The sequence below is a fragment of the Phyllostomus discolor genome, chromosome 14 (genome assembly GCF_004126475.2).
Source record: "Phyllostomus discolor isolate MPI-MPIP mPhyDis1 chromosome 14, mPhyDis1.pri.v3, whole genome shotgun sequence".
NCBI lineage: Eukaryota > Metazoa > Chordata > Mammalia > Chiroptera > Phyllostomidae > Phyllostomus > Phyllostomus discolor.
The window spans coordinates 48,134,336-48,157,545 of record NC_040916.2 but is presented as its reverse complement, the minus strand read 5'-3'; the positions used below and the strand labels follow the sequence as shown (position 1 = coordinate 48,157,545).

Sequence of the window (23,210 nt, the reverse complement as noted above, 5' to 3'; positions counted from 1 at the left end):
TTGGTGGAAAGGTCAGGGGTAGAGGTATAAATCTGGGAGTTATCAGCTGTTTTTAAAGACAAGGGGCTGGATGAGATCACCAGTGAGAGTGGGTGGAGGGTCCCTTCTTCACCATCACCCTTGAACTTCTGCCTTACCCTCCTGCCAGCCCCCACACCATTCAAGGTGCATTTCAAGCGGCACCTCCTCCTTGAATTTTCTGTGATTCTCCCAACTGGACATGCCCTCTCAAGTCCCTAAATTTCATTAACTTTATCTATGCCTCCCTTTGGCCTGGAACCCACTCTGCTCTGTTGCAGTTCACTTTGGCAGAGACTGGCAGAGCCTCTGCTCAAACCTCTGGGTCTGAGCAACCCAGGGTCTAAGAACCTCTGGGTTCCGCTCCCTCCGAGTGCCCAGCCAGGCCCAGCTTAGCCCGCGGGTGTTTGGCAGGTCTGCCCTAGGTGCACTGCCTGAGGTAGGGCTGTGCCACACACCGTCCGTGAGGCCAGCGTCAGGGGCAGGCCTCCTCAGGAAGCCCAGCAGCCACTGACAGAGCTGCCTGAATACTGAATCCAAGGGGTCTGGGCTCCAGGAGTCCCAAACAAATAGTAAGACAAACACAGTACCTGTGGTCTTTTTTTATGCAAATGTTGTAAGTCTGCATGGTCTTGGAGGTACAGGGAATCAGAAACGCTGAAACCAGGGGCTCTCAGAACAAAGACTGTCCTCCTCCCCACGTGCCCCATTTCAGACCCCAGTCACTTTTTCTGTGGCACATTCATTTGCATTCTGGTCAGCTGTGAAACAGTTTGCTGACCTGTCTCATCGTGCTTGTGGTCCTCTCATAATATCTTAGCTACGATATCAAAATTGGGCACATATGGTAATAAAAGAATATTTCTGCCATTGGTGCTTTTCATTAAGCAGATCGGCATCTCCCGGCATCTCCAAATAAGGAAGGACTTTCTGCAGAGACGAGCCTTTCGGGCCCCTCAGGTCATGGGAATACACAACTATCCAGTGCTTACCTGGGAAGCCTGTAGCATTTGTGGAATAATAGGAAGTATTTTCATCATCTTTACCAACAGTAAATGCCTAAAAAAGACATTAGTCAGGTAAGCCCGTCTCTGCAGATTCCACCGTCATTCAGGACTCAGCGCTGGCACCGCCCGCTCACCCACTCACCCCCTCCCTGGCCGGCCCGAGCCATTCCTTTCTCTGCTCACGAGCCTCTTCAGTTCTGACTTGTCACTTTCAATGTTTGCACTGTTATTTGCATTATTTGTACCTACACCTTGCCTACTCAAGGTGGGGAATTCTTCCCATCTGCCTCTCCACCAAGAGCGTAAGTTGTCCTACAGGCCAGAACCAGGCTAGCAGGTGCCACCGCTTACTGGGAAAATCACAGGCTAGAAGCCTGGGTCCACCACTTGCTAGCTATGTGACCTTGGACAGATTTCTTAACCTATGTGGGTGTCATTTTCTGCCCTGCAGGCACCTGGAATCTCAGTTAATGTAAGGATTGAGTGATCGCAAATGCAAAACTCAGAGCCCAGTGCCGTGGCAGGTTCTCAGTCGGAGTCAGCGCCCCTATACCCTCCCCTACGCCCTGTGCCCTCCCCTACGCCCTGCGTTGGGAGCTCTCTGGCCCCAAGGGCCTGGAATCCACCCTGGAGTTGCTCTGCTGGCCCTGGACACCTCTTCTGTGCTGCCCAGTTCCAGGCACGCTGGGCCTCCCAGCTTAGCGTTTGGGAATTGAGAACCACAGAAGAGGTGCAGTTGAGTGGGAAATTGGATTACTTGAGGATTTGCTAAGCAGCTTCAGAGGTAATCCTCTTTCCAGATCATTATGACACCAGGAGTCCACAGGGAAGGGCTCAGAGCAACTGCATCTGAGGCGCAAGCTAAGTCTGTAGTATAGTAAGCGGCAGAGCTGGGTGGGATTTGAACCAAAGGCTGCCTGGTGTCGGCCATAATGCTAACCGATAGGTACTTCTGCCCGGACCCTTTTACAAGAACGTTAGTTAGCTTACCTCCGTGGAGGGAGACACCTCCACCTTGGTCTCAGTTAAAGAACTCATGGGCTCTGTGGATAGAAGAAATAATCATGATTAGTGATGCATGGACCCCAAGGTCCTGTCTGATGGGCTGCAGAAGCAGAATAAAGTTCATCATAATGTTATTTAAAAGAGCATGATAATGTTGGAAATAACCAAATATCCAACCATAAGGGACTAGCTACATAAATTATGATATAGCCATATATTGCAATAGCTTTTAAAAATACTTTTGAAAAATGTTGAGGACATGCTATGTTATTTGAAAAATGCAAGGCAAGAAAACTCTGGCCCTGGCTGAGGGGCCCAGCTGGTTGGAGCCTTGTCCCGTCCACCAAGGGAGGGCGGTTACAGGTCCAGTCCCTGGTCAGGGCGCATATGGGCGGCGAGGATCAGTGTTTCTCTCACATCAGTCTGTCTCCCTCTCTCTCTTTCTCTCTCTCTCTCTCTTCCTCCCTCTCTAAAATTCTAAAATTAATAAAAACATATAAAATCATAACCTTGGATTTGGATTAGGAACAAAAAAAGAAAAAGAAAACATCCATAGAGTTGGATGCATAATTTCAAAAGAAACTTACTTCCATCGCTGTTTCCTGTCTGGCACATCGTGCGCCACGGGCACGTTCACACGCAGGAGGAACAGCATTGGAAGGACACACAGCACCAGGCGTGAGCACTGCTGACGGTTTAATCAGGGTGACTGACAGCAGCTGCCACTGCTGCGTGACAGACGGGCAAGTTGTCAGGAGAGTAAATCCTAGCAGTTCTCATCACAAGGGGAGATTTTTTCCCTATTTCCCTTTCTCCTTCCTTTTCTTTTTATTGTATCTGTATGGGATGTGGGATGTTAGCTAAACCTACTGTAATCTTTTCACAATATGTTAAATCAAGCGTCATGCTGTATGCCTTAAACTTATACAGTAATGGACGTCAAGTATTTCTCAATAAAACTGGAAAGAATTAAATAAAATTAAAAATAAAATAAAAACAAACATTGACATTTCCTTGTATGCCCCTTTTTGCAATGAAAAGTACTTAACGCAACAAGTTCTCATCTGGGTTTAGGACGCGTGGCTCGAGAAGGGAGGGGGCCGGCGCCCTCCCAGGCCCTTCCCCCCCTCCCCCGGGAACAGTGTTTCTGCAGAAGCCCCCAAGGGAGCAGGGCCAACAATCAAAGCGAGAGTGACGCCCGAGGCTGGGCTCAGCAGCAAACATGGGCCCAGGGTACTGAGGGCTAAACTGTGACTGGCAATGGAGAGAATGCTCTGGATTTTAAAGTGTTTTCTTTTCAGTTTATCACTGCACCATGAAGACGTTAAAAATACCACAGAATCTGTTTACACAAAGATGCCAAGCCTCCCTGAGCTTGGCGTGAAATAACTAGCAAGGGGGCGGAGGAGGAGGTGACCCTGCTCCCGACCCGGAGAGACTTCCAGCCACAGCGTGCCATCCCCCGGAGAGAACACCACACATCGCACATCAGTGGGCGGCACTTGGCGGGGCGATGGGGGAGGGAGTAAGCGCATGTTCACTCTCTCTTCCCATCTTGCAAAGAGGAAACAGAGGCCCAGAGAGGGACAGCAATGTATCCAAGGTCACACAGCCCGTGAGCCCGAAACCAACCTAGAATACATGGAGGGGTCCTATTCTCAGCCCTCTGTGCTCCTTGCAGCCGAGTCCAGCAGAGGTGACTCGCGGCAGGAAGGGACGGAAGGGTGAGCAGAGGGCACGGGGGTGTGAGGGTGAGAGCTTGGACCGGGAGATACGGCTGAGCACTGATGGTTGTTCAGCCCAATGAATCCTAAACCCAGCCACGCTCAGCATCATCTGTGGCCTTTTAGGGCTCACCCTTGACCTACGGCCTCAGAAAAGGGTCCCCAGACCCAGAGATGTCCCGGGAAGACGGGGAGACCCATGCGGTTCTGCCGTCAGCTCTGAACCCCGTGTGACAGGCAGTCCCGAGAAGGGTGTTTTACCTTCGGTGGCTGTTTCCCGGGGGTAAGACAGGGATTTTACTTTGGTGTCATCTCAGGTAACTCAGGAAAGTTCCCCGAATGAATAGAAGCTTTTTAATGCAGAATAAAATTAAGTCTTAATGTAACAAGACCTTAAAAACGTCTCCCCAGATGACCAGGGGGGCCCCTAATTCAGACCACTTTGTCCCCTGAGGTGGAAGGCAGGGCAACTTTTGCACCTTTTACTAATAATAATCATTTCCACTTTCTAGATGAAGAAGCTGGGGCTCAACGGAAGTAAGATGAATAATGAAATAGCGTCCTAATAAAATATTACTAATATTTCCAGCACCAGCATGCGGAGGCTCCCTGCCCACCAGTTCCCGGTCGCTCGTCTGCCCGTGCTATCGTCCCGTCCTGCCCTCACAGCACCAGACGGGGCGGGCCTGCAGCCCGTTCCACAATGGCACCGCGCCTCCCACGGCCACGGCCACAAGAAGTCATAATGTCAAGGAGCACGTCCCCTTTCTGTGCAGGTGACAGTACTTTCTACTTCTCCTCGGGCCTCACTTGGGTTAGCGTGCCGGTGAGCGAGGGGAAGGCACCCGCAGGCACTGCCCCATGTGAGCACCCTGAGTGCCCAGAGGCGACCGGCAGTGGCGGTGACGTTGGCAGCGGCAACGAAACAACAGCCGCTATCGTTGTTGCCCCGCATCCACTGCGCACTCACTCTGCGCCCGGCCCCATTTTCACCACGTTACCCGTGTCAGCTCACGGTACTCGGAGGCAGGTTCCGTTGTTATTCCCACTTTACAGACGAGGAAACTGATGCGTGGGGAGGTTAGAGAGCTTGCCCAGACATTTTGTGAGAAAAAGGTGGGAAGCTTTCTGGCCCCAAGAATGAATTTTTTTCCTTTATTTGAGATAGCATCTCTAGATTGAACATTTCTCAAATTCAGAGGCTGTGTTCTACTCATCTTTGTAAACTCAGTCCATACACATCTTACCTGGCATCTTGCTGAAAATTTCAGTTATGGGAAACCCCTTGGAAAAGAAGGCCCTTAGAAAAGTAACAGTGGTTGCCACTGTGTGGTTTCCCTGCACTAATAATTCTAAAACTAGAAGAGGTGTTTTTATATTCATAACAAACCGAATGAATGATCATACTGTAAATGAGATTAATGGAAGACCATATGTGAATCATCATTTGTTTGTTTGTTTGTTTTTTAACACAAGATTCTAAAACAAGAAACTTACATCCATCAATTTGAGAACCGGTGTGGGGTTTGCTTGCCTGGGCTTTGGAATACAGAGATCCGATGTAAAGAGGCTTCCTCATACCAGATGTGAAACCTCGGTCAAGATGCTTAACCTCTTTCTTAGACTTCGTTTCCTCATTTCTAAGCAAGGGGATGGCTCCCTCCTGCACAGATCACCTGAGGTCACACAGCAAAAGGACCTCGCACTGGCCTGGTGCACAGTGATGTTTGTTCAAAAACTGACCCGGTCCTGGCCCGTGTGGCTTAGTTGGCTGTACCATCCCGCAGACCGAAAGGGCGCGGGTTGGACTCCTGGTCGGGGCTTGTGCCGCGGCTGCAGGTGCGCCCATCGCCTCTTGGGGCACATGCGAGAAGGCAGCCAATCGATGTTTCTCTTTCTCTATCTATCATCTCTGTCTCTATCTCTCCCCACCTTCCTCTCTCTCTAAAAGCAAGGAAAAAAATATTCTCAGATGAGGAAAAAAATAAAATAAAAAATAAAAACCGACCCAAGCCTCAACCATTAAGAACAGAGAACACAGTAACTTCTGGGACGTAAAGTTACTGGTCACGGCGTGGTGACCAGTTGATAACACTGCGCCATACATTTCAGAGTTGCTGGGAGTCAACTGCGGAAGTTCTCATCACAAGAAAAAGAATCGGGACCACTTGCAATCATTTCACAGTATGCGCTAAATCAGATCGCCAAGTGGTGCACCCTCAACTACTGCAGCGTTAGGGGTCAGTTACATTCCAGTACAATTAGGTGGAAAAAGAACAGAGAACATAAAACATTTTTTTCTAAAAAATGTTTAAGTGGTATGTCATGAGAAGTTAAGATATGGGCTGCTGGGCAGGGCTCCGGGTTGACACAGAGAGAGGACATACAGGGACGCGCTGAGAAAGAAAACCCAGTGAGGCCAGAGGGTGGCGGAGAGATGGGGGAGGAGCCACAACGCCAGACCTCACAGAGGGAGCAGGGTGGGGGAGAGCCGGGGGCACATGCACGCCTTCCACTCTGCACACACCCCCTCCCTCCCTCCACCTCACACCTTCCTTCACAGCCTGTAAACCACCAACCAGAAAGTCAATCATTACTCCACCATTCGAGAAAAAAATCAAAACGCCAAAAACCTCACTGAGAAGCTGACAGTCTCCCGGGGAGATGTAAGCTTCTCCCCCGTTGGGTCCCAACAGCCTTGGGCGTGGTCTGCAGACAAGCCTACTGGTCTGAGGCCACGGAGAAATACCCAGACAGGCCCACTGGGTGCCTGCACGGGGAAGGTCGCACGAGTGTCCTCTGTGCTAAGCTCATGCTCTTGTTTCATCCTCTCTTTCATGAAATAGTGATGATGGTAATTACACTAGCAACATCTATGTTTTACTTCATTGTTTAATTTTATATACTTACTCAGCAAAACTAAAAGTAGGTGACCTTATTGGGTCCCCAAAATTCTTTTTGAAATATTATAGACCTGTGAGATCCCTTGGCCCAGCAACCTCTGACTTAAGTAGACCGGTTGGGCAGGCAGCGGGCATGAGAGCGGAGGTGATGGGGCTGGGTGGGCGGAAGAGGGAGTTGACCACACGAATGCACGGCACGAGGATGGAAGGACATGCATGCGGCTGGGCCATGTTCAGTCCAGCTGGTGGGAACAAGGTAAGTGAAGGAGGGCCGGGCATGAGGGAGAGCAGGGCAGGCAGCCCAGGAAGGCCCTCTGCACAGGCTCGGGAGTTCGGACGTCACAGGGACAGTAACGGGGAGCCGCGGCTGTGAGGGCAGTGACCTGGAAAGGCGCCCGCAGCAGTGGTGTGGAGGGCGCACAGTGCTCACACTCGAGTCAGCAAATCAGTGAGGAGGGGCTCTTGTAAAATGAACACCCCCAGAATGGTATGGCCAGAAGGTTGTAAATGACAATACATGTGTATAGCTGCAGGGACCTAGGCCTGGGAGACCCACCTGCCTGGAGAGTCCCCCCAGCCCTGGATGGTCTCAGGGCACCCCAAAGGCCTTGCAAATGCAAATCTCCAGCACCTCCTCCAACCCAACCAGTGATTCCCAAGAATGGGCCTGCTCTGCTCTCTACGTACAGAAGGTCTGAAACGAAGCGAAAGGAATTTGTGAGGAGCAAGAAATAACCTTCTTTGTCCACTGGGCTTACCCCAGGCACCCTGCCCCCAGCTCACTTTGCAAGCTGTGTCCTCAGTCTTGCTCAGTGATGCCAGCTGTCCCTGCAGAGAGCTGCTGACCAGCCACCCTGTCAGCAACCTCTTCTTCCTGCCCCAGCGACACAGTCTCGATGAGTCACTGCCACAGGTGCAGTCAGCAGTGACCTGGCCTACCTGGCTGGAGCATGGACCCCAAGATGTGCGACTCTCAGGGCCCTACCCTCAAACAGCTTGCTGGGACCATAACCCACGTGCAGCCAGGCCCCAGCCTCAAGGGGGCAGCACCTGCTGAAGGCCAGGTTCGTCAGCCCCCTCCCCAGCCCTCCACCCCGCATTGTCCACCCCACCTTCGTGCATGCCTTCCAAGGTCTGTCTCCACCTGCCCAGCTGGGTTCTCCCACCCACACGAGTGCTCCAGCCTCAGCACAGTGCTGTCCCCTTGTTCACGGTCCCTGCCTTTGCACCTGCTCTCCCCTCTGCCTAGACATCCTCCAAGACACACTCAAATGTCACCTCCTCCAAGAAGCTTTCCTGCTCTCTCTAAACCGCCCAAGAACTGTCTGCTCCCCAGCCTCACCACGCTCTACGGCAGTGGGATGCTCCCTCTGCCCCCGGCGCATTCTAAAATATGCTTTTCCAGTGGACCCATGAAAACTCTCTGAAGGGGATAACAAGGTCATATTATCTCCGCTTTATGGATGAGAAGACCGAGGCTCTGAGAGGTCAATAACTTTACCAAGGCCATACACCCTGCTTTCCAGGTCCAGCGCACTTCCCATGACCTAGGTGTCACCACCCCCACACCCTGGCTGAGAGGCAGGGGCTGTGGGCCTGGGCTTTGAGGGCTGGAGGTGCTTGGGGTCGGGAGGCCCACTGATGCTGTGCCTGGTGCACTGACGTCTCCCAAACGGCCAAATCACTCCAGTCAGTAAAACACACGTAACCTCCCTTCTACACCCCCTCTCACTTTCTGCGAGTGACCCCCAGTTTCCAGCCTAAAACCCTCTTGCATCAGAATCATCCACGTCCCTCTTGCTCGGACCTCAGGGGAGAAGGGAACAGCTCGTTTCTGTCTTGGATAGATTCGCCCCTGGGGTTTTGAAAACCCCGCCAAGAGCACACAAGCACAGGGTGGGTGCCTCGGACTCTTCATCTGCTCATGAGGGAAGAAGCCCAGTGCTGTCTGAGCTCACGCGGTCCTCTGGCAAGTCACCCCTGGCTGAAGCTGGAGACTGTCCCTGCTCTAGCATCTCCCACTAGCGGGGAAGGCGTTGACAGTTTGAAAGAAACACCCACAGATGGGACCAGGTGCAGGGGAAGGTGAATAGAGAGGTGAGGAACCACAAACCACCCCATACAACAGCCGTGGTGCCGAAGCCCAAGCAGATGCAGATCCGCTGGCAAGTCCAGAAGAATCCAGAGAGAGCAGACTAGCCGACTGGTCAGGGGCTACCCCAGGGAGCAAGCCCCAGTGAGGCCGGAGTCGTTCACACGAGAAAGCTCTTTCTACTTAAACAGACATTTCTCCAAGGAATATAAACAAACGGCCAATAAGCCCATGAAAAATGCTCGACATCACTAATCATGATGCAAATGCAAACCAAAACTACAATACCACTTCATAACCACTAGAGTGATTATTGTAAGAGGAAAAAAAAAAAACAGAATACGACCAGCCTTGACAAGGATGTGAAGGAACGGGAGCCCTGGGCACCACGGACAGAAAATACAGGCACTTGGGAACCTGTATTTTGGAATACAAGGAAACACCACACTTGGGAAACAGTGTGGTGTTTCCTTAAAAAATTAAAAATGGATTACCACATAATGTAGCAATTCCACCTGTAGGTTTCCACCCAAAAGAATCAAAAGAAGGGACCCAAACAGATATCTGTACACTCACGTTCACAGCAGCATTACTCACAACAGCAAAAAGGTGGAAGCAACCCAGATGTGCAGCCACAGAGGAAAAAATAAACACAACGGGATGGATGGATGGATGGATGGATGGGTGGATAGATAGATAGATAGATAGATAGATACAATGGGATGCCATTCAGCCTTAAAAAGGGAGGAACTGATACCTACCGCCTGGCTGGACCAATGGGAACAGGCAGATGGTGGGACCACGTTGCCCAGGTAACAGAACAGTCTGCCCTGGGGGCATATCCCCCACCCCTGGGCAAAATGGCAGCAGGAGGAGGCACTGCACTGGGCATGTGCAAGGCTAGCAAGATACTTGGATAGGGAAAAGCTCTCCTGCCTCCTTCCTGTACCTGATTGGGAGTGAGACCAAGGGAAGGCAGGCCCGTGCGTGCGTGGTGCGTGCATGCGTAGCGTGCAGAAGGAACTTAGATGGCAGAAGGAACTCTGGACACGGCCTCTGGTTTGGGCCTGACTGAGGACAACTGGGCTTTCCTTGGGGGCTTTCACAGAGGATGGGCTTTAAGACAAGAGTGCGTGCGTGCAGGCACAGAGGCCCAAATGGCTGCAGGGGGAGGTGCTGGATGGAAGAAGCCTGTCAGTCTAGCCTGGGAAAAAGAAGGGATTGGTCAGGAGTTGGACCCTCAGGGAGCACTGGAAAGTTTGGAGAGTTCATTGGGCATTCTGAGAAAGCATCTGTTGGTCCTTCCCACACCCAAAACTAATATGAATCAAAGGGAAGGATGGGACACTCTCCTGCCCACCTGGCAAACCATAGCCAATGCATTCGTGAGACCCCTGGCCCTGGAGGTCACAGGACCAGATGGTGGCCTTGGCCCCACGTACAGGTTCCAGGGGGAGCCTAAAACTGAACAGTAGTCAGGAACAAGCCAAACTGCCTGGATGGCCACTCAGCAGCCTCCTGCAGTTCCCAAAGGGCAGTACTTTAGGTGGCAGAAGGAACTCTGGACACGGCCTCTGGTTTGGGCCTGACTGAGGACAACTGGGCTTTCCTTGGGGGCTTTCACAGAGGACGGGCTTTAAGACAAGAGTCTGCCATTCTCCCAGATGATGCAACGTCTGAATAAAAACCTCGTTCCTTTCTCACCAGCCTCTGCCTCTAGAATCTTCCTACTGTGGCATCAGGCAGCCAAACCCCTAGTTTGGTTCTGTAATAGAAATTCTGACATGTTACAACACAGATGAATCTTGAGGACATTATGCCAAGTGAAATAAACCCGGCACAACAAAACACAAGTATTGTATGTGACTCCACTTACATGAAGTACCTAGAAGAGTCAGACTCAGAGACAGAAAGTAAAATGGTGATTGCCAGGCCTGAGGAGGGAGAGTGGAAAGTTAATAAATAATTAATGGGGAAAGAGCTCCAGTTTTGCAAGATGAAAAGAGTTCCAGAGACGGATGGTGGTGATGGAGCACAACAGCATAAATACACTTAATGCCACTGACTATACACCTAAAAATGGTTAGGATGGCAAATTTTAAAATGCACATTTTACCACAATTTTAAAAATTCTTTTAAATTTTATTTATTCATTTTTAGAGAGAGGGAGAGAGAGGGAGGAAGAGAGGGAGAGAAACATCCACGTCAGAGAGAAACTTCAATCAGTTGTCTCTTGTACTCGCCCGGACTAGAAACCAAACCCGCAGCCCAGGCGCATGCAGTCTGACCGGGAACCAAACCAGAAACCTTTCGCTTTGCAGGACAACACCCAACCAACTGAGCCACACTGCTCAGGGCCAGTTAAAAAGTTTTTTAAGGAAATAAAGAACTTTCTAAAGGGTTATAAAGGGTTTCTAAAGAAACCCTTAAGAAGGGTTTCTTAAACTTGCACCCGGAACATTTCCTCTGCATAGCGTTGTAAATAACTTTCTTCCCTTGCGAAGGCTTCCGAGGCCACATGGGTGTCGAGCATTCACACAACGGGCGCACTGTGGCTCCAAGCGTACATAACCAAAGACACCCAGGGACAGGATGAAACAGTCTAGACGGAAGGTGCTGTGCTTTATTTAAATGGGCTTCCTAAATACGATACAGTAGTTAGGCCTCCATTCTTATCCGGGTCTTAGCAGGAAGTAAGCTTTTGAGAAGAGGGTCCAACAGAAAGCTGCCTCTGCTCTTGACGGGCAGGAACGAAGGAAGCACCAGAAACAAAGATCTGAGGCTGCACTTGACACCGAACACATCCTGCGAGGAGGGCACCCTGAGCCCCAAGCCCGCTTCTCCAGCTCTCCCCAAGCAAGAAGGACAAGGACCTCAAACTGTCCAGCCATGTCACAGAAAATGCCATCGCATCACGGCGTCCGTCCTGGGGGAAGGCTATGCCGACTCTACACAGGAGTCTCCTCCCTGCGGCCCGAGGTGGAGGGAGTGGCGGGGGTCCCACGCCTGGACGACGGGTGTCATTTCTACCTTTACCTTTTTCTCCATACAGTCAACACATGGGCATTTTATTCTCTCTAAAACTACTCGGTATTTGAGAACGACTGATGCGGTCAGTTGTGCTGACAGGCTAAAGAGGCGAGACACCGAAGCCCGGCTGGAGGCTGTTCTACAGGAGGGACTGCGGGCGGCGGACGGGTCTCCGGAACTGCTCGAGCAGAGGCCGGGCGGCCGCTCTCTGGGCTGCAGTCAGAGACTCCTGCGCTGGGTCTAGGCCTGCCAAATCCTCATCTTCCATAGGGAAGGGTCAAAAGATAATGTCCCGAACTGTTTTCTCAGGAAAAAAGCCCCGGCCAGATTAAGCTGTTGTTCAGAATTAAGAAGGGTACCAACAGAAGAAACAGAAACAGAAAGCCAAGCAGCTTCCTCTAGCAAGAAGGGCTGGACATGGGAAGGGGCGGGACAAGGGACACTGGTCCTTACAAGTTCTCCTTTGCTTATTTGCCTTAGGCGTGCATTCGTGTGATGGAATTTTAAAAATTAAAAAAATTCCTATGGGTTAAGAAAAAACATTAATCACCCAGTTACTAAACAATACATTTCCAAAAATATTTAATAACCTTTAATAACATGGGAAGGCGCACAGTACTTTATATCACATACACAAAACGAGGTCTGTCCAGAAAATTTCCAGCCATTGTTCATATAGTGAGAACAGTTTGCATGACATACATGTAACCTGGCAGCCAAGGAGAGTGGACTGGAGGGTGCATGCGTGAACAGTGACGGCTTCACTGTACCAGTCAGTTGGGGCGGTCGATGTAGATGTCATTCAGTGCGCACGTGCACTGTGTGGCAGTCACATCCAAGACGACCGAGTGAGCAGAGCCACAAATCTGCACCAGATTTTGTGTTAAGCCTGAACACTCCTCCATGGAAACTACTGGGATGACTCAGAAGGCTGCAGCTATGGGCAACTGGTGATTGGCAGCTTCATCACGACAACATGCCTGCTCATGCATCACGTCTGGTGCAGAGATTTTTGGTGAAACACCAAATCACTCAACTGACTCAGCCCCCCTACAATACCCTGCGGCTTCTGGCTTTTCCCAAAACTAAAATCTTTGAAAGGGAAGAGATTTCAGACCACTGATGAGATTCAGGAAATTATGATGGGGCAGCTGATGGCAACTGGGAGAACTGTGTGAGGTCCCAAGGTGCCTACTTTGAAGGGGACTGAGGTGTCATTGTCCTATGTACAAAATGTTTCTTGTATCTTCTTCAATAAATGTCTCTATTTTTCGTATTACATGGCTGGATACCTTCTGGGCAGATCATATATATATATATATATATACACATGGCCTATATATATGATCTGTTTATATCATATATATAACACACAAACACACCTAGAGAAAGGAAAGAGGTATGTAAAATGTTCTCACTGGAGCCCTGACCAGAGTGGCTCTGTTGGTTGGGCGTCACCCCAGAAAGCAAGGCTCACTGGTTCGATTCCCGGTCAGGGCACACGCCTGGATTGTGGGCTTGGTCCCCAGTTCAGGCGCTTGCAAGAGGCAACCACTCAATGTTTCTTTCACATACCAATGCTTCTCTCCCTCTCTCCCTCCTTCCCCCTCTCTCTATAAATAAATAAATAATATTTTAAAAATATTCTCTAGAAAAACAAAGAAAAGGAAAACTACCAAAAAAATGTTCTCAATGACTCTGGGTGGTAAGAATAGCAGTGATAATTATTCTTCATATTTTTCTGGAATTTTTTATGTTCTATAACAAACACATTAGTTTCAATAATTCCCAAAAGACAATTATTATCACCTTTAACACCTTTTTAAAAATATAAAGCATTAACAAAAGTAAGATAAATAACAAAAAGCACAGTAACCTTGGTAGATCAAACATAGCTACAAATTCTCTGCAACTCCTGCCATCAGGTTGTGAACTGATCTCCTCTCCTCGAGCCTGGGCTGGCCTCCTGAAAGGCGCCAGGCTCCAGGGAGAACCACGGGCTCCAGCCCCCGGCCGGCACCAGCCGTCAGACCTGCGAGCGAGGCCATGCAGGCCAAACAACCGCGTTACTATCTCAGGTGTGACCAGCACAAGCGCTGCCTAGCTGTCTCGTTTTCAAAATCTTGAGCTGATAAATGGTCTCTGCTTTACCATGAGTTTGGTGGTGACTTGTTACACAGAAATAGGTAACTGACACAGCAGCAAATGTAAAGCACCCCTTCCGTGCCCACCAGTACCTGTCCAGGGAGTCCCCGTGACCTCCGGGCTCCACTCGCTCCACTGACCATGTCCAAACTCCTCCTGGGCCCGCAGCTGCACCACGTGCTCCATGCCTCTCCAGGCGTCATGGATGATGCAGTGATGCTGGAGGTCCTTGACCTGAGGGCAGCGGCACAGTTAGTACTGGGAGACAGCTCCACGGGGACATGGATAGCCCTGGCCCCCTCTCTCAGATCTAGGGGGTGACTCAGCTGGGCACAGATGCTCCGAAGGCTGACACCACCCTGGCAGCGCAGAGAGAACGGGGGTGTCCTCTGGACCAACACAGGGAGAAGCTGGAGTGACTGCCCCAGCCCACGCACTGTGGGATCCTGCAGCCACACCCTCGATGTGCTCATAGCCCCCATGCATTTCCCAGGTCACTCTCATTCTTACAAACAGGCCTGTGAAGGGGAGATTGGTCTGGCATCGCTGCTCCCCTTTATAGATGATGCCACCAACCTGCAGAAAGGCTCAGAGACTGACCGACCCAGGACCACGTGGCAGCAAGTGTAGAACAGGACCCAGAACCCATTTGCTTCTTTCTAGTACCCTTTCTACTACCCCTCGGGCCCAAGGGTACTTTTCTTTCTCTTTTTTGTACTTTTTGGAAAGGAAAAATATTTTGGAGGGTGGGGTTTTAATGGTATATTCTTTCATTGATTTTTTTTTCCCCAAGGGTACTTTTCTATCCAGAAGTAAAAATAGTTACCATCCATGTCGTGAATGTCTTTGACCATTTAGCCCGGTATCGGAGCTCAAACTGTAGCCTGTAGAAGTATGAGTTCCAGGAGGGGGGGTCTTGCCAGCTGACACTGAGCCAGCGGGGGTTTCTGTCCACGGCGGTAACGGTGATGTTGACGGGTGGGTCGGGCTGCACTGTGGGAAAAGGGTGCATGGCTCTTACATGGTGGGAAGTGCGACGCCCAGGAAAGACCCCCAAGAGCAGGAGCCACCCCAGCCCCAGAGCTCTCCCTGGCCCCCCACAGTCGGACCTGTCAGGTAAACCTCCCAAGGCCCCAGCCCAGCCCCTCCCTGCCCCAAGAAGCCCATGAGCAACCCACAGAGCAGGAAACAGCTCGGAGGTGCAGAGGGTGGCCTGCGAGAGCTTACGTACAGATTTCGTAACCCTCAAATGTTTGGGGTCTGCTGGACTCGTTCCCAGCACTGTTGGTGACACACAGGGACACGATGTAGAAAGCGTTGTCTCCCTCTGGGACTGCCAACTGGCAGGAGAACTTCTGGGACTCCTGGGAGTACTGGCACCGCTCCTGGAAGTCCTTCACCGGCCCGTGCTGCCTGCGGGCACAAACGAGAGCGAGCGCTCGGCCTCCGCACTGACTGGGGAGGGGAGAGGGTGCGGTGAGAGCGGCCGGGCTCTGCAGTCGGACCCGGGGCCTGCGTCCTGGCTGCACGCTTGGTAGCTCTTGTGACTCGGAGTAAACGATCCTCTCTGAGCCTGTGTCCGCTCGTTTGAAAATGGGGAACATTAGTAGTGCCTGTCTCATAGTGGTTTGTGAAAAATGAGTGAAAAACACCTAGCTTTGTGCCTGGCAGGCCAAAGGTGCAGAAAGTGGGTGCACTCAGTCACCAAGGCACCAGACATGCGGTTCCTTGGCTTCCTGCCAGGTGCGTGCTGGTGGCAAGGTGAGGGCTGCAGAAATGAATCAGGGGAGGCCCCGACCTCAAGGCCTGCCCCCAGACAAAGCAGACAGCCCGTAGAAATGCCATTCCAGAGGCACAAAGTGCTAGGGGTCTAAGAAGAGCTGGCAGCATTTCCAGCAGGAGAACCCAGAAGAGAAGTCTGGGTGACCGAAGAGATTCAAGGGGAGTCAGACACTGTCTCGTCTGGCCTGGAGCTCGAGACTTCTCTCACTTAGAACCTGCCTGGGCTTGCGAGGCCACGGCAGCCACTCACCCTGCTGCCGGGGCAACAAACCCCCCACCAACCTCTGCTATGGGCTTAAACCCCAGGCCCAGACCAAATTCGTTCTGGGAAACCTGCCTCAACCTTCCCAGTCCGGGTCAGAGCCTCTCTCCCTCCCTCCACCCAGACTTCCATTCCCCCAACCCTGGGAAGGCAGGGTCTCGGGCCGCATGCTTACAGGTGTGTCCCCTGTGGGGCTGGAGGGCAGGACCCAGGCTTCTGCACCTGCTGTGTCTCCCTCAGCCCCAGTGTGGTGCCTAACCCGAGGCAGACGCTGAACTCCCCGAACGCTCGAGGAATGAATGAGTGAGCAAGCACATTTCAGCAAGGGTGTGACTGTGTGCACAGAATCTCCTCCGAGGGGCCTGTTTCACGCCCCACAGCGCCAGCGGCTGAGTAGGGCCTGAATGGGTCGTGAGGTCCCCAGTGCTCACAGTGGCTCCCCACCCCACTTCCTCAGTTCAAGGCCGAGACACCCCACCCAGCAGGAGGATGGAAGTGCCAGAGGCTGCTGACAGGAGGAGGGTGTGAGCTGAAATGCTGTTCTCTCTCTCACTCTTGCTGTCAGAATGCTGGTAACAAGAGCACAGAGTATTCCAGCTGAACTGTCAATTGAATAAATTTACTATGTGCTAGTCAAGGCAGCTGCCCAAGAAACCAAACTGGCCTGTTAAACTCACTGTTCAGATTTTTTAAAATATTTTTTTATTTATTTATTTTTAGAGAGGGGAAGGGAGGGAGAGAAATATCAAGGCATGGCTACCTCTCAAGAGCCCCCAACTGGGGACCTGGCCCGCAACCCAAGCGTGTGCCCTGACTGGGAATCGAACCGGTGACCTTTGGTTTGTAGGCCAGCACACAATCCACTGAGCCACACTAGCCAGGGCCCAGGTTTTTTGATACTCTGAAGACTGACAGCCCAAACTCAGATAGAAAAACCTGGGCTAAAGGGCCCCTGCCTCAGGGATGGAGACAGACAAACTGCATGGGTGTATTGGTTTCAACATCTCCCCCTCCTCGGCACCCCTGCCCGAATTCACCCCAGACAGCCCAGGGTTCCCACTGCATGCCGTCTGCTGGTGCTAAGGGACCCCAGGCAGGTGTGGGTCCACCCCACCACCCCCAGCTCCCTCTCCACCCTATCACCACTCTCACCACTTCCTCTCACCTGCCATTCTCATGGAAAGAGCCTGATAAGCTTGCTGGGTCAGGATGGGATAAGGAACCAGCCGCCCTTCCCTGCTCAGGGACATTTGCATCCCCTGAAGACGCCCCAACCCTGTGTGTTGTGAACGAAGTCAGACGGACTGGGTTTGATTCCTAGCAGAGCTACTACTCAGATGACCTTAAACAATGTAATCAGTTTCTCGGAACTTCAGCTTCTCTATCTGTTAAAGGAGAAAAAGAACACCCACTTCCTACGGTTACCGTAATGGTTAATAGGACAAATATCCTAGCACAGTGGCCAGCACAGGCAAGCACTTGAATTTAAGCCTCAGTTCCCTCACTCATTCCCTCCCAAAAGAATTATTTTCTAATGATAAAGTTATGGAATCACTGGCTGGCCAGTCCCACTGTCTCCTCTGAGACCTCCCCGCCCCGCCCCAGGGCCTCAGTTGAGGGTGCGCAGACGCAAACCTCAGCCCAGCCCAGGATACTTACAGCCTCCTCACCACTAACATAGCCTCAGTCCTCTGGGAGGGGGGGCTCCGAGGACTCCACTCACAGGCCACGTCGTTCACGGGGCTCTTCCGGAAGCAGGAGAGCTGGGGCTTCTCTGGAGGAGCTGAAAGGCCAGCACACCAGGCGTGAGATGGGCTCACCTCACCTTCCTCCTCAGCGGAGCACCTAGCTCAGCCCTCCCCACCTCCCCACCATCTGGCCCCAGAGCCGGCGCCAAACAGCCGCACACACAGTTTTGGCCGGGACAGGAAAGGGCCTCGCTACAGCCAAAAAAATAGAGGCTTTGGAGTCACATAGGCCTGCTGTGTGGCCCTGGGCAAGTCCCAAACTCTTTTCAGTTTCCTACTATAAAATTAAATGATGATAAATAACAACAATAAAACTGCTTTCCCTCACAGGGGCATCAAGACACCAAGGAAGAAAAGACCTGGGCTGGGCAGAGGGCATGGCACACGGGGCATCTGGCTCCGAGACATCTTCATCTAGATGTGAGGGAGCTAAGAACTTGCTAATTTTAACAATAAAAATAGTTCATTTGAGCCCTGGTTGGTGTGGCTCATTGGACTGAGCACCAGCCTGTGAACCAAACAGTCGCTGGTTCAATTCCCAGTTAGGGCACATACATGCCTGGGTTGCAGGCTAGGTCCCCATTTAGGGGTGTACAAGAGGCAACCACACATCGATGTTTCTGTCCTTCTTTTTCTCCTTCCTTTCCCCTCTCTCTAAAAATAAATTAAAAAATAAAGTCTTTTAGAAAATAGTTAATTTTGGACTAGGCAGTGTTTTCCACGCCGTGTGTGTGTGTGTGTGTGTGGACTCATTTAATCTTTGTACTAACTCTGAGGAAAGGTCATCAAATTCACCTTATTTTGCTGAAGAGGACACAGAGGAGCAGTGAAGTGAGCTGCGCAGGAGGAGGGTTCAAATGCAGGCCGTCTTGCTCCCAGCCCCATGCTACTAACCAGCCCACCTCACGCCCTGACTGCACAACCAGGCCAGCTGGACGGTGTCACCACCAGTCAGCCAGTTGCCCCCACCCAGGAGGAATTTCCGCCAGTCTCTCTGGCAGGCATCAGTGGGCCTTTCCCAAAATCTGCAGGCCAAGGAAATGACAGGAGTTTCAACAGTCAGGGCGGGGGGTATCTGGAACAGACAGAGCTGCGCAGGGACGTGTCTCCAAGAGCTCTGACGGCACAACTCACCCTCCACCAGCAGGCGCACAATTCCAACCCGGTGGCCATTCTGGTAGCACGAGTAGTTTCCAGAGTAGCTGAGCAGCACACGCCTCAGAACCAGCCTCCTTCCCATGCCCGCCCAGGTGCTGCGGCGCGAGCCCGAGACCTGCTTCCTGAGCACCCAGTGAATCGTGGCATTGTCTTCCGGATCCGCGCCCGGGCAGACCAGGGCGACGCTCCCTCCGGGCCTGCTGGTCAGCAGGTCGCTCTCCACCTCTGGGGAGAGAGAAGACACTCGGTAAGTCCACAGCAAACTGAGGACAGAACTTCATTTCTGACCTGGGGAAGCCGCAAGAGGCGTCAGTACTAAGCATCTCCCTAGTTCATCCTGTGGTCCAGGCCTCTGCCTGTATTACGACAGGAGCCTCCCAGTGGCCCCCACGCTCCAGCCTTGGCCCTCTCCACCCAGCTGCCCGAGTGAGCCTTCGGAAGCCTCGATCTGGCCACCCAACTCCTTTGATTAGAGAACCCTTCAAGGGCCTGCCACTGCTCACAGCGTGCAGTCCAAAATTAAGGGAACAAGCAAACTTCCTTTTATTATACGTTATAGATTCATAGACTCTGAGACTGGACTAATTCACGAACCAGTCTAGTAAATTAGTACAATCACTAAGGGCACTGAGGCCAGGGAATATAGCCAGTTTCACGTTAAGCACATACGGTCCTTCAAAACAAATGTATAACCACTTACTGGCAAGCGGCAACAATCAATCTGGCCCAAGATTCCACAGGCCCAGCAGATGCCCAAGCAGCTGACCTCACCTCCCGACCCTGCTCCTGGGCCTAGAGGACACGCACCAGTGTCTCTGGCCTGCAAAGCCTTCTTGCTCGGGACGACAGTTTTTATGTCACACTTGGCAGACTGTCCTTCCTTCCACCCCGTCCAAGGCGACTGTCAGGGAGGAGGGACTAAAAATCAGCGACTCTCAGGAGATTAGCACTCCCAAAGCCAGGGGCTGGTTGTACAAACTGACCACGACCACAGTCGAGGGATAAGGGACATGGGCATCAAAGGGACAGAGACGGCTTCTGTCCAGCACTGGGTCCTGCCTGGCTACCAGGCTGCCTTCAAGTGCCCGTCTCACCTTACCACTTGGAGCCAGAGTCCCCAGCAGTGACCAAACTCACTACTCAGTAAGGGAACAGTGAGTTCACTGCTCAAGGCCAAGGTAGCAGCTGGTCACCTGAGGGATTTTCCTCTTCCCTGAGAAGAGTGCTGAACCTCACCGTGCAGCTGGCGAGTCTGTCCAGGCGCGTCAGACCTCACTTTCACCACTCTGGGCCAGGAAGCCCCCTTCTGCCTTACATTTAACAGACACTCAGGGAGGCCCCAGAGCCAGGCACCGGTGGGGTCACAGGGCTGCCTGCACCTCAGCAAAACCCCAGTCCTTAGAAGCCCCCTGAGGATACCTGGGTGCCCAGAGGGCTCACGAGAGTTATGAAAAGCCCTCATTCCCTTTCTTTTTCTGTTCTCCTCACCCCACTTTTTCCCCATCACCATTCATCTCTCCTGTACCCTCCTCCCCACACACCCCTCCCCCAGTTTGGTTGACATGTAAGTGACACACAGCACTGCGTAAGTTCAAGTTGCACACGTAACCTGACTCACATGTATTGTGAAATGATCGCCACAATAAGTTTAGTCATCTATCACCTCACGTAGACACACAAAAAAAGAAAATAATGTTTCTTTTTTCTTGTGATGAGAACTCTTAGGGTCTGCTTAATTCGCCCCTCCCCCCCCACACACACCTCTGGTAACCACAAATCTGATCTCCTTTCCCATGGGTTTGGTTTTTTGTCTTTGTTTCTGGGTTTTTTTAGACTCCACATAGAAGTGAGATCACACAGTATTCATCTTTCTCTGTCTGACTTATTTCACTAGTACAACGTGCTAACACATTGTGCTCGAGGGCATTGTGCTTTTTCACTTAGCACAATGCCCTCGAGCTCCATCTACGTGGTCGGTCACAAATGGCAGGATTTCCACTGTGTGGGTACAGAACACCCCAGGCTGCGTGTGCGTGTGTGCCACACCTTCTTTATCTGCTCACCAGGCCACGGACACTCAGGTTGTGTCCCCGCCTTGACTGTTGTAGACAACACAGCACATCTTTCATACATAACAGCCAATAACATAGATCTGTCATTTCAGATATTGCTTTTAAATAGATAACACTGAGTGCATGCAAATTAATATGCAAATACATGACAGTTATGAAGCAGAAAGCATCCCGGGCTCCTACCAATCTAACTCAATCATCGTCTCCGCAGCCCCCTCCCTGCTTCTGCACCTTCCAGCTTCCCCACCTTACACAGCGTGAATTTTGGGGTTATCACTCCTTACTTTTAAAAATAAGTTTACTACTTATGGATCCTTACATTTTTTCTTAATTTTGCTTGATTTTTAAGATTTTATAAGTGGCTTGTATTTAACCTTCTGGGATGTACTTTTGTCACTCATTATGTTTCTATGATTCAGTTACCAGTAGCTATACTTTGTTCATTTTCACTGCTGCATAATATTCCACAGTGCGAATACAGTAGCTCATCTTCCACCGATGGGAGTTTGAGTCATTTCCAGCAGTTTTACTATATCAAAGACTGTGGCCATCAACTTCCTCACACGCAGCTCTTGGTGCATTTTCCCAAGTTTCCCTGAGAACAATTGCTGACCCTAGTGCGTACGTTACACGTGTCCTTTTCCTCCATGACTTTTCCTTCCTGAGCCCAAAGGGCCGAAGCCCGAACAGCGCCTGAGGAAGGCGGCGGCTTGCCCTTCAGTCCCCACGTCCACTCCCACCTGTGCCTGAACGAGGTTACGTTTGGAAGGCACACCGACGACGCTGCTAAGCTCTGGATTGATATTTTCGCTTTTCCATTTTCTACTTGATAAAGCAGCTGTAAGGATAAAACCCAACAGGGCCGTGAGCTCACACACAAGTTATTTTCACTGTAGGAACAAAGACGAGAGTCGGGGACCACTCTGTGTGGTTTCGGAGACTGTGTCCCCGAGAGAGCAGGCCTTCCAAGAGCCAGGAGGTCTCCCTGGAAAACCAGGAAACGCAGGGGGCAGGCACCAACCGACCCAACACCCTGGGTTCCAGGTGGGAATCAGGCCTGATAAATACATTGTATCCTTTGAAGCCTGCTCTCTCTGCTTTGCTTTGTATGACCCTGGTGATATAAACCGGATGTTTAAGTTCAAGGCATAAGGAGTAAACTCCTTATCTCAAGAAACTCGTCTTAAAGACCCTCTGGCATCAGCATGACTAACACACACAGACCCTGAGGCAGATCTCTGTGTTCCTTCAATTGTTATCTATAGATAATACCTGTTCCTGCATGACTGTAGCCTCTTGACATTGATTGATGAGCTAAGCATGTATGATGCATACACCTACACACACCATTCCCAATAAAAGCCGTGTGGGAGAAGGGCTCTTATTCCCTCGGGGCATTCCCCCTAGAGGGAATCGCCACCCCCTTTCCCGCTGGACAAGGTTGTGTCCAGGATGATCTGTCCTCATCCGCGGCGGCCGGGAGAGCTCTGCAGGACGGGGCATCTCCCACAGAAAAAGACGCTACCAAAGCAGGACTGTCTGCCAGGGGGTGGCCCCACGGTGCGGCACTTACAACATCCCCACCAGGTGATGAGCAGACGTCAGATGTCACGAGGCGCTTTGGGAGCACCAACACAGAACAGACAAGGGCGGGCTGCATGAAGGTCCAAGCAGGGGTCAAGGGCGGTGGGTGGCTCACCCTTTCATTGGCACTTTCCACGTGGCACGGTCCTGGGCTGCACACAGCTCCCCTCCCCCACCGTGACTACAAGACTGTGAGCTCCTGCTAGCCCTCATCCGAGAATTCAGAAGGTGCTTCATAAATGTTTGTTTAATGCAGGGTGCCAAAAGTGTGCCCAGAGGGTCAGGGCCCCCACACTGAAAACTCCCAGGAGCACGACTCACCGCTGACACGGTGGTCCGAGGTGCCCCCTCCAGTCGTGGGACGACGGGCTCCACGCTGAGAGCAGAGCAGCCCGGGGCCCAGCCCGGAGACGCCGGGGAAAGAACTCCCTCCGGCTCGGAGCCCGGAGCCTGGAGCCGCAGGGAGCGCTCTTCTCTGCTTCTGCTTCTGCCAGTTCCAGGAAATAGGTTTCTCTGGCCACTTCCCTTACCCGGTTCAGACTGGAGCTCTGGCCGTGTTTAGTGACCAGCCCGAACAATAGCTGGGGCTGTTCTGTTCCTGCACTCACTAACAATGGCCAAAGTATTTGTGCAGCTCGGAGAAATAGCAAATAAAAAGACTTTTTTTCTCTTCCACAAAA

General features: G+C 51.6%; 1 protein-coding gene across 2 annotated transcripts in view; it reads right to left on the bottom strand.

The window, feature by feature from the left end:
* The window catches only part of IL6R (interleukin 6 receptor), a 47,546-nt gene that overhangs the window by 10,183 nt on the left and 14,153 nt on the right, over positions 1-23,210 (bottom strand). For both annotated transcript variants that reach the window (XM_036015593.1, XM_028503105.2), the window contains exons 2-8: positions 18,851-19,099; positions 17,628-17,751; positions 15,156-15,337; positions 14,751-14,917; positions 14,017-14,158; positions 2,016-2,068; positions 1,011-1,077 (exon numbers count right to left, since the gene is read on the bottom strand). In XM_036015593.1, coding sequence (XP_035871486.1) covers positions 1,011-1,077; positions 2,016-2,068; positions 14,017-14,158; positions 14,751-14,917; positions 15,156-15,337; positions 17,628-17,751; positions 18,851-19,099 — 984 coding nt within the window. The remainder of the gene's footprint in view (positions 1-1,010; positions 1,078-2,015; positions 2,069-14,016; positions 14,159-14,750; positions 14,918-15,155; positions 15,338-17,627; positions 17,752-18,850; positions 19,100-23,210) is intronic.